Source organism: Psittacula echo (genome assembly GCF_963264785.1).
Source record: "Psittacula echo genome assembly, contig: SCAFFOLD_168, whole genome shotgun sequence".
Classification (NCBI taxonomy): Eukaryota; Metazoa; Chordata; class Aves; order Psittaciformes; family Psittacidae; genus Psittacula; species Psittacula echo.
Genome location: NW_027664251.1, coordinates 25,195 through 38,767, shown reverse-complemented (window position 1 = coordinate 38,767; position 13,573 = coordinate 25,195). Strand labels below are relative to the sequence as shown.

The 13,573-nt window shown below is 62.2% G+C and overlaps 1 protein-coding gene and 1 long non-coding RNA gene across 2 annotated transcripts; both read right to left on the bottom strand.

The window, feature by feature from the left end:
* Positions 1–628: 628 nt before the first annotated feature.
* LOC308232582 lies at positions 629–3,765 on the bottom strand. The gene is made up of 3 exons (XR_013958848.1): positions 3,113–3,765; positions 946–1,081; positions 629–865 (listed from the first exon to the last, which is right to left on the bottom strand). It is a non-coding gene; the product is annotated as an uncharacterized lncRNA (long non-coding RNA).
* Positions 3,766–6,103: 2,338 nt separating this feature from the next.
* Positions 6,104–12,022, bottom strand: CCDC106 (coiled-coil domain containing 106). Its single transcript, XM_080639799.1, is given in 11 exon segments — positions 6,104–6,271; positions 6,273–6,383; positions 6,385–6,444; positions 6,446–6,483; positions 8,178–8,340; positions 10,119–10,177; positions 10,670–10,712; positions 10,714–10,802; positions 10,891–10,998; positions 11,620–11,695; positions 11,919–12,022. Coding segments are annotated over 11 exon segments (867 nt in total). The 5' UTR covers positions 11,931–12,022; the 3' UTR covers positions 6,104–6,163.
* Between the last annotated feature and the right edge of the window lie 1,551 nt (positions 12,023–13,573).

The following is a 13,573-nucleotide window of genomic DNA, read 5'->3' as shown; positions in this document are numbered from 1 at the left end:
GGTGCATTAAGGGGGGGCTTGGGGGGGCAATGGAGAAGGATTGGGGGCAATAAGGGGGGCTTTGGGGCAATAAGAGGGGGTTCGGGGCAATAAGAGAGGCTCTGGGACAATAAAAGGGAGCTGGGGGCAATAAGGGGGGCTTGAGGCAATAAGGAGGGGCTGGGGGCACTAAGCGGGGGTTGGGGGAATAAGGGGGGAGTTGGGGGCAATAAAGGGGGGGCTGGGGGCAATAAAGGGGGGAATGAGGGCAATAAAGGGGGGGCTGGGGCAATAAGGGGGGGCTGGGGGCAATAAGGGGGGCTGGGGGCAATAAGGGGGGGCTGGGGCAATAAAGGGGGGAATGGGGGCAATAAAGGGGGGAATGGGGGCAATAAGGGGGGGCTGGGGGCAATAAGGGGGGGCTGGGGGCAATACGGGGGGGCTGGGGGCAATAAAGTGGGGGGCTGGGGGCAATAAGGGGGGGAATGGGGGCAATAAGGGGGGGAATGGGGGCAATAAGGGGGGGAATGGGGCAATAAGTGGGGGGGCTGGGGCAATAAGTGGGGGGGCTGGGGGCAATAAGAGGGGCAGGGGGCAATAAGAGGGGCAGGGGGCAATAAGAGGGGCAGGGGCAATAAAGGGGGGGCTGGGGGCAATAAGAGGGGGCTGGGGGCAATAAGAGGGGGCTGGGGGCAATAAGGGGGGGGCTGGGGGCAATAAGCGGGGGCTGGGGGCAATAAAGGGGGGGCTGGGGGCAATAAGGGGGGGGCTGGGGGCAATAAGCGGGGGCTGGGGGCAATAAAGGGGGGGCTGGGGGGGGTCTCCCCCGTCCCCTCCCCTGCCCCCCCCCACTCACCTCAAGGGGCCCGAGAGGCTCAGGGGTGACCTGTGGGGGGACAGGACCCCCGTTAGCGCAGGGCAGGGCTCTGGGGGGGGGTCCCTGGTTCGGGGGGGGGGGGTCGGTACCGGCGGCGCCGGCGGTCCCGGGAGACGCTGCGCTGGTCCCGGTTGCGGCGCTCGCGGCTGCGGCTGCGGCGCTTCCGGTCCCGGCTGCGGGAGCGGCTGTGGCTGCGCTTGCGGTGCCGGTTCTCCTTGTCCCGCTCTGGGGGGGGCAAAGGGGGGGTCAGGAGCGCCCCAAGACACACACAGGCACCACCCCCCCCCCATGGAACCCCCCCGTGGGGCAGAGTGGGGGGGTGCAGCCCCTTGGGGGGCATGTGGGGGTATGGGGGGTACATTGGGGGACATTGGGGCACACATGGGGGTATGGGGGGTACATTGGGGGACATTGGGGGACACATGGGGGGGCACATGGGGGTATGGGGGGTACATTGGGGGGCACATGGGGGTATGGGGGGTACATTGGGGGACACATGGGGGTATGGGGGGTACATTGGGGGGGCACATGGGGGTATGGGGGGGTACATTGGGGGGCACATGGGGGGGCACATGGGGGTATGGGGGGGCACACTGGGGGATACATGGGGGTATGGGGGGTACATTAGGGGGCACATAGGGGGTACATTGGGGCACATGGGAGTATGGGGGGTACATTGGGGGGGCTCATGGGGGTATGGGGGTACATTGGGGGGGCTCATGGGGGTATGGGGGTTACATTGGGGGGCACATGGGGGTATGGGGGGTACATTGGGGGGCCACATGGGGGTATGGGGGGTACATTGGGGGACACATGGGGGTATGGGGGGTACATTGGGGGGCACATGGGGGGGCACATGGGGGTATGGGGGGCACACTGGGGGATACATAGGGGTATGGGGGGTACATTAGGGGGCACATAGGGGGTACATTGGGGGCACATGGGGGTATGGGGGGTACATTGGGGGGGCTCATGGGGGTATGGGGGATACATTGGGGGGGCACATGGGGGTATGGGGGGTACATTGGGGGACACATGGGGGTATGGGGGGTACATTGGGGGGGCACATGGGGGTATGGGGGGTACATTGGGGGGCCACATGGGGGTATGGGGAGTACATTGGGGGGCATATGGGGGTATGGGGGGTACATTGGGGGGCCACATGGGGGTATGGGGGGTACATTGGGGGGCACATGGGGGTATGGGGGGTACATTGGGGGACACATGGGGGTATGGGGGGTACATTGGGGGGGCACATGGGGGTATGGGGGGTACATTGGGGGGCACATGGGGGTATGGGGGGTACATTGGGGGACACATGGGGGTATGGGGGGTACATTGGGGGACACATGGGGGTATGGGGGGTACATTGGGGGACACATGGGGGTATGGGGGGTACATTGGGGGCCACATGGGGGTATGGGGGGTACATTAGGGGGCACATAGGGGGTACATTGGGGGCACATGGGGGTATGGGGGGTACATTGGGGGGCCACATGGGGGTATGGGGGGTGCATTGGGGGACACATGGGGGTATGGGAGGTACATTGGGGGACACATGGGGGTATGGGGGGTACATTGGGGGACACATGGGGGTATGGGGGGTACATTAGGGGGCACATGGGGGTATGGGGGGTACATTGGGGGACACATGGGGGTATGGGGGGTACATTGGGGGACACATGGGGGTATGGGGGGTACATTGGGGGGCCACATGGGGGTATGGGGGTACATTGGGGGGGCACATGGGGGTATGGGGGGTACATTGGGGGGGCACATGGGGGTATGGGGGGTACATTTGGGGGGGCACATGGGGGTACATTGGGGGGTACATTTGGGGGGGGCACATATAGGTACGGGGACACACGGGGGTATGGGGGGTACATTGGGGCACACTGGGGAATGGGGTCACATTTGGGGGGGCTACATTGGGGGCACATGGGGGTACGGGGGGTCACATGGGGGGCACACCGGGGGGCATACAGGTGTATGGGGGGCACACTGGGGGGGGCTACATTGGGGGGGGGTCACATGGAGGAGCACATTAGGGGTCACATTGGGGTATGGGGGGGCACATAGTGGGGTCCCCTCCCAGAGCACCCCAAAACAAGCCGGGGGGGGGGGCAACACGGGGAGGAAGGAGCCCCAAAGAGGGGGTGAAGCCCCTTTAAGGGGGGGGGCAGCCCCTTTCCCCCCGTCCCGCTCTCATGGTACCCCCATGGGGGGGGGGGGGGCGGCCGCCGCCTCCTCCGGTACCTTGCTTGTTCTCGTTGAGCTGCCGCTCGAACTCGTCGAAGTCCGACATCGCGGCGGCGTTAACGGCGGCCCCGGTCCCGGTTCCCGGCTCCCGGTCCTCGGTTCCCGGCTCCCGGCTCCGACCCCGCGCTAGGCCGCGGCGGCACCGACCCCCGCTCGGCAACGCTCGGACCCTTCCGGCCCCGCGCTCGACAGCTTCCGGCCGCCTTCGGCTCTTTCCGACACCGCTCGGCCCTGCCCGAACCCACTCGGCTCTTTCCGACGCTCCTCTCCGCCTCTTTCCGCTACGCCACTTCCGACACCGGGGGGGGGGGGGGGCTGTTCCGCTCCCCGGTTCCGGTTACCGGACACGGCAGCGCGGGTCCCGCCGCGACCTCGGCCCGTCCCGTTGGGCGCTGCGTGAGCCCCGGTGGGAGGCTCGGTGCGGCCTGGACCTCGTCTCCGCTTCCGCCGAGGCGACTTCCGGCCGCCCCTGACCCACACCGCTTCGGGTGTTTTCGGTGCAACTTCGGCTCCTTCCGGCGCAACTTCGGCTCCTTCCCCCCCCCCCCCCCCCCACTTCGGCTCCTTCCGGCCCAACTTCGGCTCTTTCCGCCGGCCTGCCCCGTTTCCGTGACCCCTGACCCCCCGTGACCCCAAACCAAGGCGTTTTGCCCATTTTTCACCGTTTATTGACCGTTTTTGCGCCTTTTTGTGTCTTTTTTAACCTCCGGTGTCTCCTTTCCAGGTTTTTCCCCCTCCTGGGGGGGGGGTCGGGCAGGTTTTGGGGTGGTTTAGGGTCATTTGGAGGGGTTTTGGGGGTGTCTGAGCATCTTTTGGGGGTGTTTTGGGAGGGTTTGGGGGTGGGTTAAGGGGGTTTGGGGCTGTTCCAAGGCTTGTTTGGGGCTGTTTTGAGGCTGTTTGGGGCATTTTTGGGTCTGGGGCCACTTCCGGGCTGTTTGGGTCTATTTGGGGCCGTTTCGGGGCTGGTTTGGGGCTGGTTTGAGCTGGTTTGGATGATTTTGGGGCTGTTTGGGGCTGGTTTATGTCTGGTTTGAGCTGTTTCGGGTCTGTTTGGGGCATTTTGGGTCTGTTTGGGTCAGTTTGGGTCAGTCTGTGGCCATTTCCGGTCAGTTTGTGGCTATTTCGGGTCAGTTTGGGTCCATTTCCAGTCAGTTTGTGGCTATTTTGGGTCAGTTCTGGTCCATTTCAGGTCAGTTTGGGTTAGTTCAGGTCAGTTTGTGGCTATTTTGGGTCAGTTTGGGTCAGTTTGGGTCGGTTCGGGTCAGTTTGTGGCCGGTTCGGGTCAGTTTGTGGCTGGTTCGGGTCAGTTCGGGTCAGTCTGTGGAAGGGTTTGGGTCAGTTTGTGGGCGGTTCAGGTCGGTTCGGATGAGTTCGGGTCAGTTTGTGGCCGGTTCGGGTCAGTCTGTGGCCGGTTTGGGTCGGTTTGGGTCAGTTTGTGGCTATTTTGGGTCAGTTTGGGTCAGTTCGGGTCAGTCTGTGGCCGGTTTGGGTCGGTTTGGGTCAGTTTGGGTCAGTTTGTGGCTATTTTGGGTCAGTTCGGGTCAGTTTGTGGCTATTTTGGGTCTGTTTGGGTCAGTTTGTGGCTATTTCGGGTCAGTTCGGGTCAGTTTGTGGCTATTTTGGGTCAGTCTGTGGCCGGTTCAGGTCAGTTCGGGTCAGTTTGTGGCTGGTTTGGGTCAGTTCGGGTCAGTTCGGGTCAGTTTGTGGCTGGTTCAGGTTAGTTCGGGTCAGTTTGTGGCTATTTGGGGTCAGTTCGGGTCAGTTCAGGTCAGTTTCTGGCCGGTTCGGGTCAGTTTGTGGCTATTTTGGGTCAGTTTGGGTCAGTTTCTGGCCAGTTTGGGTCAGTTTGTGGCCAGTTTGGGTCGGTTCAGGTCAGTTCAGGTCAGTTTGGTCAGTTTGTGTCAGTTCAGGTCAGTCTGTGTCCGGTTCAGGTCAGTTCGGGTCAGTTCAGGTCAGTTCAGGTCAGTCTGTGTCCGGTTCCGGTCAGTTCGGGTCAGTTCCGGTCAGTTCGGGTCAGTTCCGGTCAGTTCAGGTCAGTTCAGGTCAGTCTGTGTCTGGTTCCGGTCAGTTCAGGTCAGTTCAGGTCAGTCTGTGTCCAGTTCAGGTCAGTCCGTGTCCGGTTCAGGTCAGTCTGTGTCCGGTTCCGGTCAGTTCAGGTCAGGTCTGTGTCCGGTTCAGGTCAGTCTGTGTCCGGTTCCGGTCAGTTCAGGTCAGTCTGTGTCTGGTTCAGGTCAGTTCAGGTCAGTCCGTGTCCGGTTCAGGTCAGTCTGTGTCCGGTTCCGGTCAGTTCAGGTCAGTTCAGGTCAGTCTGTGTCCGGTTCAGGTCAGTTCAGGTCAGTCCGTGTCCAGTTCAGGTCAGTTCAGGTCAGTTCAGGTCAGTCCGTGTCTGGTTCAGGTCAGTCTGTGTCCGGTTCCGGTCAGTTCAGGTCAGTTCAGGTCAGTCTGTGTCCGGTTCAGGTCAGTTCAGGTCAGTCCGTGTCCAGTTTCAGGTCAGTTCAGGTCAGTTCAGGTCAGTCCGTGTCTGGTTCAGGTCAGTCCGTGTTCCGGTTCCGGTCAGTCCGTGTCCGGTTCAGGTCAGTTCAGGTCAGTTCAGGTCAGTCCGTGTCGGTTCCGGTCAGTCCGTGTCCGGTTCCGGTCAGTCCGTGTCTGGTTCAGGTCAGTTCAGGTCAGTCCGTGTCGGTTCCGGTCAGTCCGTGTCCGGTTCCGGTCAGTCCGTGTCTGGTTCAGGTCAGTTCAGGTCAGTCTGTGTCCGGTTCCGGTCAGTCCGTGTCCGGTTCCGGTCAGTCCGTGTCTGGTTCAGGTCAGTTCAGGTCAGTCCGTGTCGGTTCCGGTCAGTCCGTGTCCGGTTCCGGTCAGTCCGTGTCTGGTTCAGGTCAGTTCAGGTCAGTCCGTGTCCGGTTCCGGTCCAGTCCGTGTCCGGTTCCGGTCAGTCCGTGTCCGGTTCAGGTCAGTTCAGGTCAGTCCGTGTCCGGTTCGGTCAGTCCGTGTCCGGTCTGTATCCGTTCCGTTGCGTGTCCGTTGCGGTGCGGCGGGTGCCGCGGGCGCTGCTCAGCGCTTGAAGCGGTAGGTGATGGGCAGGAGCAGTTTGCTCTTCTTGAGCGCCTGCACCTTCTGCAGCGTGGCGGGGTCGAGCGCCAGGAAGCAGCGGCGCGAGTTACTCGAGGAGGCGCTCCTTGGACGGGTCGAACTCGCCCACCTCCGAGAGCTTCTCGGGCGCCACGAGCAGCAGCTCGGCGATGGGCGTCGTCAGCGCCACCGTGTTGCGGTCCCACGCGGTGGTGCGCGAAGGCGCGGCTCATGCTCTGCAGGCGCTGGAACGTGGTCAGGATGCCGCTTGTAGCGGGACAGCACCCCGTCAGCGTCCTTCACTGCGGGGGGGGGGAGCGGGGGGGGGGATGGGGGGGTGGGGGAGGGGGATGGGAGGTGGGGGATGGGGGATGGGGGGTGGGGGATGAGGGGGTGGGGGGGTGGGGGATGGGGGGTGGGAGGGGGGGGGATGGGGGAGGGGGGGGTGGGAGGTGAGGGGTGGGGATGGGGGATGGGGGGGTGGGGGATGAGGGGTGGGGGGTGGGAGGTGGGGGATGGGGGATGGGAGGTGGGAGGTGGGGGATGGGAGGTGGGGGATGGGGGATGGGGGGGAGGGGGATGGGGGGATGAGGGGTGCGGGGGTGGGGGAGGGGGGATGGGGGGTGGGGGTTGGGGGATGAGGGATGAGATGTGGGGTGTGGGGGATGGGGGTGTGGGATATGGGGTATGGAGATGGGGTGTGGGGTATGGGGTATGCGATATGGGGTATGGGGGTATGGGGTTTGGGGTATGGGGTATGGGGTATGGGATATGGGGGGATGGGATATGGGATGGGGATGGGAAATGGGGATGGGGATGAGTATAGGGATGGGCATGGCAACGAAATGCGGGATATGGGATATGGGGATGAGTATAGGTGATGGAGTGCAGGTATGGGATGGGGTTGGGGGGGGTATAGGATATGGATACGGGATATGGGGTACAGGTTTGGGTATGGGATAGAGGGATGGGGTGTGAGTATGGGTATAAGTTATGAGTATGGGGTATGCGGTATAGTGAATGGGTATGGGATATGGGATATGGGTATGAGATGTAGGATGTGGGGCATGGGAATGGGAAAAGGGATATAGGAATGGAGGGGTGTGAGGGTTAGGGTCCATGTAGGGGATACAGGGTATGGGTATGGGGTTATGGGGGAAGGTCAGGGACATGGGGATGGGGGGGGCACACATCAGACCCCGTCACCTCCAGCTGCAGCTCAGAGGGGTCCCAGTGTCCCCAGGTGTGGCCCTAGGGGGTCCCAGTGCCACCCTATAGGGGTCCCCGAGGGTCCTGGTGTGTCCTATAGGGGTCCCAAGGTGGCTCAGTGCCCATGGGGCTCCTGGTGGCCCATGGGGGGTCCCCATGTCCCGCTGCCCCATAGGGATCCCACTGTGCCATAGGGCTCCATTGCCCCGCAGGCTCCCATAGCCCAGTAGGGCCCCATTGCTCCATAGGGCCCCAGAGGTGCCCATAGACCCATAGAGCCCCAGAGCCCCCCATAGTCCCCATAGCCCACATAGCCCCATTACCCCCATAGCCCCCATACCCCCATTCCCCCTATAGCCCCCATACCCCCCATTCCCCCCATTCCCCCATCACCCCCATTAACTCCCCATCACCCCCATTACTCCCCATCACCCCCATTCCCCCATCACCCCCATTCCCCCATCACCCCCCAATTCCCCCCATTCCCCATCACCCCCATTCCCCCATCACCCCCATCACCCCCATTCCCCCATCACCCCAATTCCCCCATCACCCCCATTCCCCCATCACCCCCCATTCCCCCCATCACCCCCATCACCCCCATCACCCCCCATCACCCCATTCCCCCATCACCCCCATCACCTCCATTCCCCCATTACCCCATTACCCCATTCCCCCCATACCCCCATTCCCCCCATTCCCCCCCATCACCCCCATTCCCCCATCTCCCCCCCATCCCACCCCCATTCCCCCATCACCCCCATTCCCCCATAGCCCCGGCTCTCACCGCGCTGCCGCTCGTGGGGCCGGTTCCGGCCCAGCCGCCGCCGGGGGCGCTGCAGGCGCCGCTCGGGGCCGGGCCCGGGGCTGGAGCCGCCGCTCGCGGCCTCGTTCTCAGCGTCCGGCCCCGCCCCCGCCCGAGGCTCCCAGCGGCAGCGGGGGGGGGTCCTCTGGGGAGAGCAGCGCCGGGGGCAGCGGTGAGGGTAACGGGACCCATAGGGACCCATAGAGACCATAGAGACCATAGAGACCATAGAGACCATAGAGACCATAGAGACCATAGAGACCCATAGAGACCATAGAGACCATAGAGACCCATAGAGACCCATAGAGACCATAGAGACCCATAGAGACCATAGAGACCATAGAGACCATAGAGACCCATAGAGACCATAGAGACCATAGAGACCATAGAGACCATAGAGACCATAGAGACCATAGAGACCCATAGAGACCCATAGAGACCATAGAGACCATAGAGACCATAGAGACCATAGAGACCATAGAGACCATAGAGACCCATAGAGACCATAGAGACCATAGAGACCCATAGAGACCATAGAGACCATAGAGCCCATAGAGACCCATAGAGACCCATAGAGACCATAGAGACCCATAGAGACCCATAGAGACCATAGAGACCATAGGAGACCATAGAGACCATAGAGACCCATAGAGACCCATAGAGACCATAGAGACCATAGAGACCATAGAGACCCATAGAGACCATAGAGACCATAGAGACCATAGAGCCCATAGAGACCCATAGAGACCATAGAGCCCATAGAGACCCATAGAGACCCATAGAGACCATAGAGACCATAGAGACCATAGAGACCATAGAGACCCATAGAGACCATAGAGACCCATAGAGACCATAGAGACCATAGAGACCCATAGAGACCATAGAGACCATAGAGACCCATAGGGACCCATAGAGACCATAGAGACCCATAGAGACCATAGAGACCCCATAGAGACCCATAGAGACCATAGAGACCCATAGAGACCCATAGAGACCATAGAGACCATAGAGACCCATAGAGACCATAGAGACCATAGAGACCCCATAGAGCCCATAGAGCCCATAGAGCCCCATAGAGACCATAGAGACCCATAGAGACCATAGAGACCATAGAGACCCATAGAGACCCATAGAGACCATAGAGACCCATAGAGACCATAGGGACCCATAGAGAGACCCATAGAGAGACCCATAAAGAGACCCATAGAGAGACCCCATAGAGAGACCCAGAGAGACACATAGACCCATAGAGACCCAGAGAGAGACCCATAGAGCCCATAGACACCATAGACAGACCCAGAGAGCCCACAGCCACCATTGACTGTAAACACCCCATAGACCCATAGATCCTATCGACACCATTGACCATACAGACCCCACAGACCCATAGACGCCATTGACTGCGTAGACCCCACGGGCACCATATATACCTTATAGATCTCATGTACCCTATACGCCCCACATACACCATATAGCTCGTATAGCTCGCGTACCCCCCAAACCCCAAATACCCTGTTTACCCTGTGTACACCATCTACCCCATAGATCCCCTCTGTACCATATAGCCTGTATACACCCAACGCTATATACAACATACACGCTATCTACACCATAGACACCACGTACACACCATGGACGTCATAGCTCCTTTACACACTTCGTAAACCCCATGTACCCCATATTATGCCATAGACCCCATATCCCATACCTATATCCTATATGCCATATATCCCATATCCCATACCTATATCCCCCATCCCATAGCCATATCCTATACCCATATCCCGTACCCCACAACGCATATATCCCAGATCCCATATACCCAATATCCTGTACCCCATATACCCCCTATACCCCATATTTCATACCCATATCCCACACCCATACACATATCCTATACCCCATATAGCTGCTATCCCATACCCCGTATGCCATACGCATACCTTGCATTCCATACGTATGTTCTATACGCATATCCCATACTATACAACCCATACACCCCATAGCCCATATACCCAATATCCCATACCCCATATACCCCATATCCCATATACCCGATATCCCATACCCCATATACCCCATATCCCATACTTCATATACCCATATCCCATACCCCATATACCCCACACCCCATACCCCATACACCCCATACCCCATATCCCATACCCCATATACCCCATACCCCATATACCCCATATACCCTATACCCATATCCCATACCTCATATACCCCATATCCCATATACCCCATACCCCATATACCCCATATACCCTATACCCCATATCCCATACCTCATATACCCCATACCCCATATACCCCATACCCCATATACCCCATATACCCTATACCCCATACCCCATGTGCCCTATATACCCCATACCCCATATACCCCATACCCCATATACCCCATATACCCCATACCCCATATACCCCATACCCCATATACCCCATCCCCGTCCCCGCCGCTCACTCACGGCTGCCCCAGATAAATCTCTGCAGTTGACTCCGCAGGAAATCCCCGCTCCTCCTCCAGGTCCTGGATCCGCTTCTGGAGCCAGGAATTGCGCTCCAGGGCCAGGCTCAGCTGCGCCCGGGGGCCGGGGGGGTCTGCGGGACCCCCAACCTCAGCCCCACAGCCAGGGGGAGCCCCAACCGCAGCCCCACAGCCTCGGGGCTCAGCCCCACAGGGACCCACCTTCATAGGAGCCCGGGGGGGGGCTGATGCTGTAGAACAGGGGGGGCTCCACCGGGGGGGGCTCCTCAAACGGGATCGAGATCTCAAAGGTCTCCTCGTCCTTTTTAACTGGGGGGGGGCATCAGTGACCCCCCCATCAGTGACCCCCCCATCAATGAGATCCCCATTGAGGTCCATGACCCCCCCATCAACGCCCCCCCCATCAATGAGACCCCCATCAATGAGATCCCCATTGGGGTCCGTGCGCCCTCATCAATGACCCCCCCTCATTGGGGTCCATGCCCCCCCATGAATGACCCTCCCCATTGGGATCCATTCCCCCCCATCAATGACCCCCCCCATTGGGATCCATTCCCCCCCATCAATGACCCCCCCCCCATTAGGGTCCATGCCCCCCCCATCAATGACCCCCCCCCCCCCATTGGGATCCATTCCTCCCCATCAATGACCCCCCCATTAGGGTCCATGCCCCCCCATCAATGACCCCCCCCATTAGGATCCATTCCCCCCCCATCAATGACTCTCCCTCATTGGGATCCATTCCCTCCCATCAATGACCCCCCCCATTGGGGTCCATGCCCTCCCCATCAATGACCCCCCCCCCATTAGGGTCCATGCCCCCCCATCAATGACCCCCCCCCATTAGGGTCCATGCCCCCCATCAATGACCCCCCCCATTGGAGTCCATGCCCCCCAAAATCAATGACCCCCCCTTTGCCCCCCCATTACCGGGTCTTCGTCGGCGCTCGGCCATGGCGGGGACCCCCCCGGCCCCCCCGCTGCCTCCGGGCACCTCCGCGGGACGCTGGGGGGGGGGCAATGGGAGGGGGGGGGTCACCGAAATGCCCCCATCAGGGCCCCTAAAACCGCTTCCCCCCCCCCCAGAGGCACCTCCCGCACCGGGACCCCCCCCAGAACGAGACCCAATCCCCCCACACACACAATGGTCCCTCCCCATAGAGCCCCATTGGGGTGCCCTCGGGAGGGTCCATTCGGGTGCCCGGGGAGGGGGGGGTCCTGGCGCTCACCCCGCTCCGCATCCTCCCGGCGGCCGCCGCCCGGGCAGGGACCGTGTGTAAAGAGGCGCAGGGAGCGATGGCGAAGGGAGCGCGCTATAGGTGCCTATGGGGGGGACCTATGGGGGGGGGTCTATGGAAAAGGGGGGGGGCCACAACCCCCGCTCCTCCCCTCGCTCCCCCCCCCCCGCCGTTTCGGTTCCGTTCGGGCGCGGTTCTTGCGCGATGCTCCCTGATCCCCCCCCCCCCCCCGGGGTGCAAAGCGATCGCGGGGTGATAAAGGGGGGGGGGGGGGGGCGGTATCGCGATAGAGACGAGGGGGGCGGGGAGGGGAGGTATCGCGATATCCCGCTGGGGGGGTGGGGGGGATTGGGGGATGCTCCGCGTTGTTTCCACCCGGACTCCAATCGCTGCGGCACCAGCGCGGGTCCGATGGGGGGGGGGGACCCCGATGCGGCGGCCCCGGACACCCCCCCCCGACCCCCCCGTGCTGAGCGGGCCGCGATGAAGGGCCCGAGGTGGGGCCCGGGGCGCGGAGGAGCCGGGAGGTAACGGAGGGGGCACAAGGTTGGGGGGGGGGGGGGAGAGACACCCCTGGACCTGCCCCATAACCGCGATTGGGGGGGGGTCGGATCTGCCCCCCACATCCCCATGGGGACCCCAATAGCGCTGGGGCTGGGACCCCCGGATCTGCTCCTTGCAGGGACCCCGAGAGCGCTGCTCCCCATGGCCCCCCCCCCCATTGGGACCTCCCGTATCTGCGCCCTCCGTATCCCCCCCTTGAGGACCCTGGTGCTTGGGCCCCCCATCGGGACCTGGGCCCCCCATAGCCCCCCCATGAGGACCCTGGTCCCGGGGCCCCCGTACCATTGGGACCCCAATACCTCCGCCCCCCATATGCCCCCACCCTTTGGGACCCCCCATATCAAGGCCTCCCATGTCCCCCTCCGTATGTGCTCCCCCTTGGGATCGGTGCCCCCCACATCCCCCCCCATTGGGATCTCAAGACCCTCCCATTAACCCCCCGCTCCTCTCCCCACAGCTCCCCCCTTCCTCCTGCTCCACCCCCCCCAGCAGACCCGCCCCCCCCGGGGGGTCGTTACCTGCTCATCGACGCGCAGGGGCTGCCCTACACGGTGCTGGTCGCGGACAGCGGCGGCGCTGCAGTTGCCAACGGTGACCACAGCGCGGCGCTGCGCTGCGCACCCAGCAATGACCACAGCGCGGCGCTGCGGTGCAATCCCAGCGGTGACCACAGCGCGGCGCTGCGGTGCAATCCCAGCGGTGACCACAGCGCGGCGCTGCGGTGCAATCCCAGCGGTGACCACAGCGCGGCGCTGCGGTGCAATCCCAGCGGTGACCACAGCGCGGCGCTGCGCTGCGCACCCAGCAATGACCACAGCGCGGCGCTGCGCTGCGCACCCAGCAATGACCACAGCGCGGCGCTGCGGTGCAATCCCAGCGGTGACCACAGCGCGGCGCTGCGGTGCAATCCCAGCGGTGACCACAGCGCGGCGCTGCGGTGCCCGGAGTGCGGCCGCGCGTTCCCGTTCCCGTCCTACCTCCGGCGCCACCGCATCGCGCACTCCCCGCACAAGCCCCACGAGTGCCGCGCCTGCGGCAAAGCCTTCAAGCGGCGCTCGCACCTGGAGCGGCACCGGGTGAGC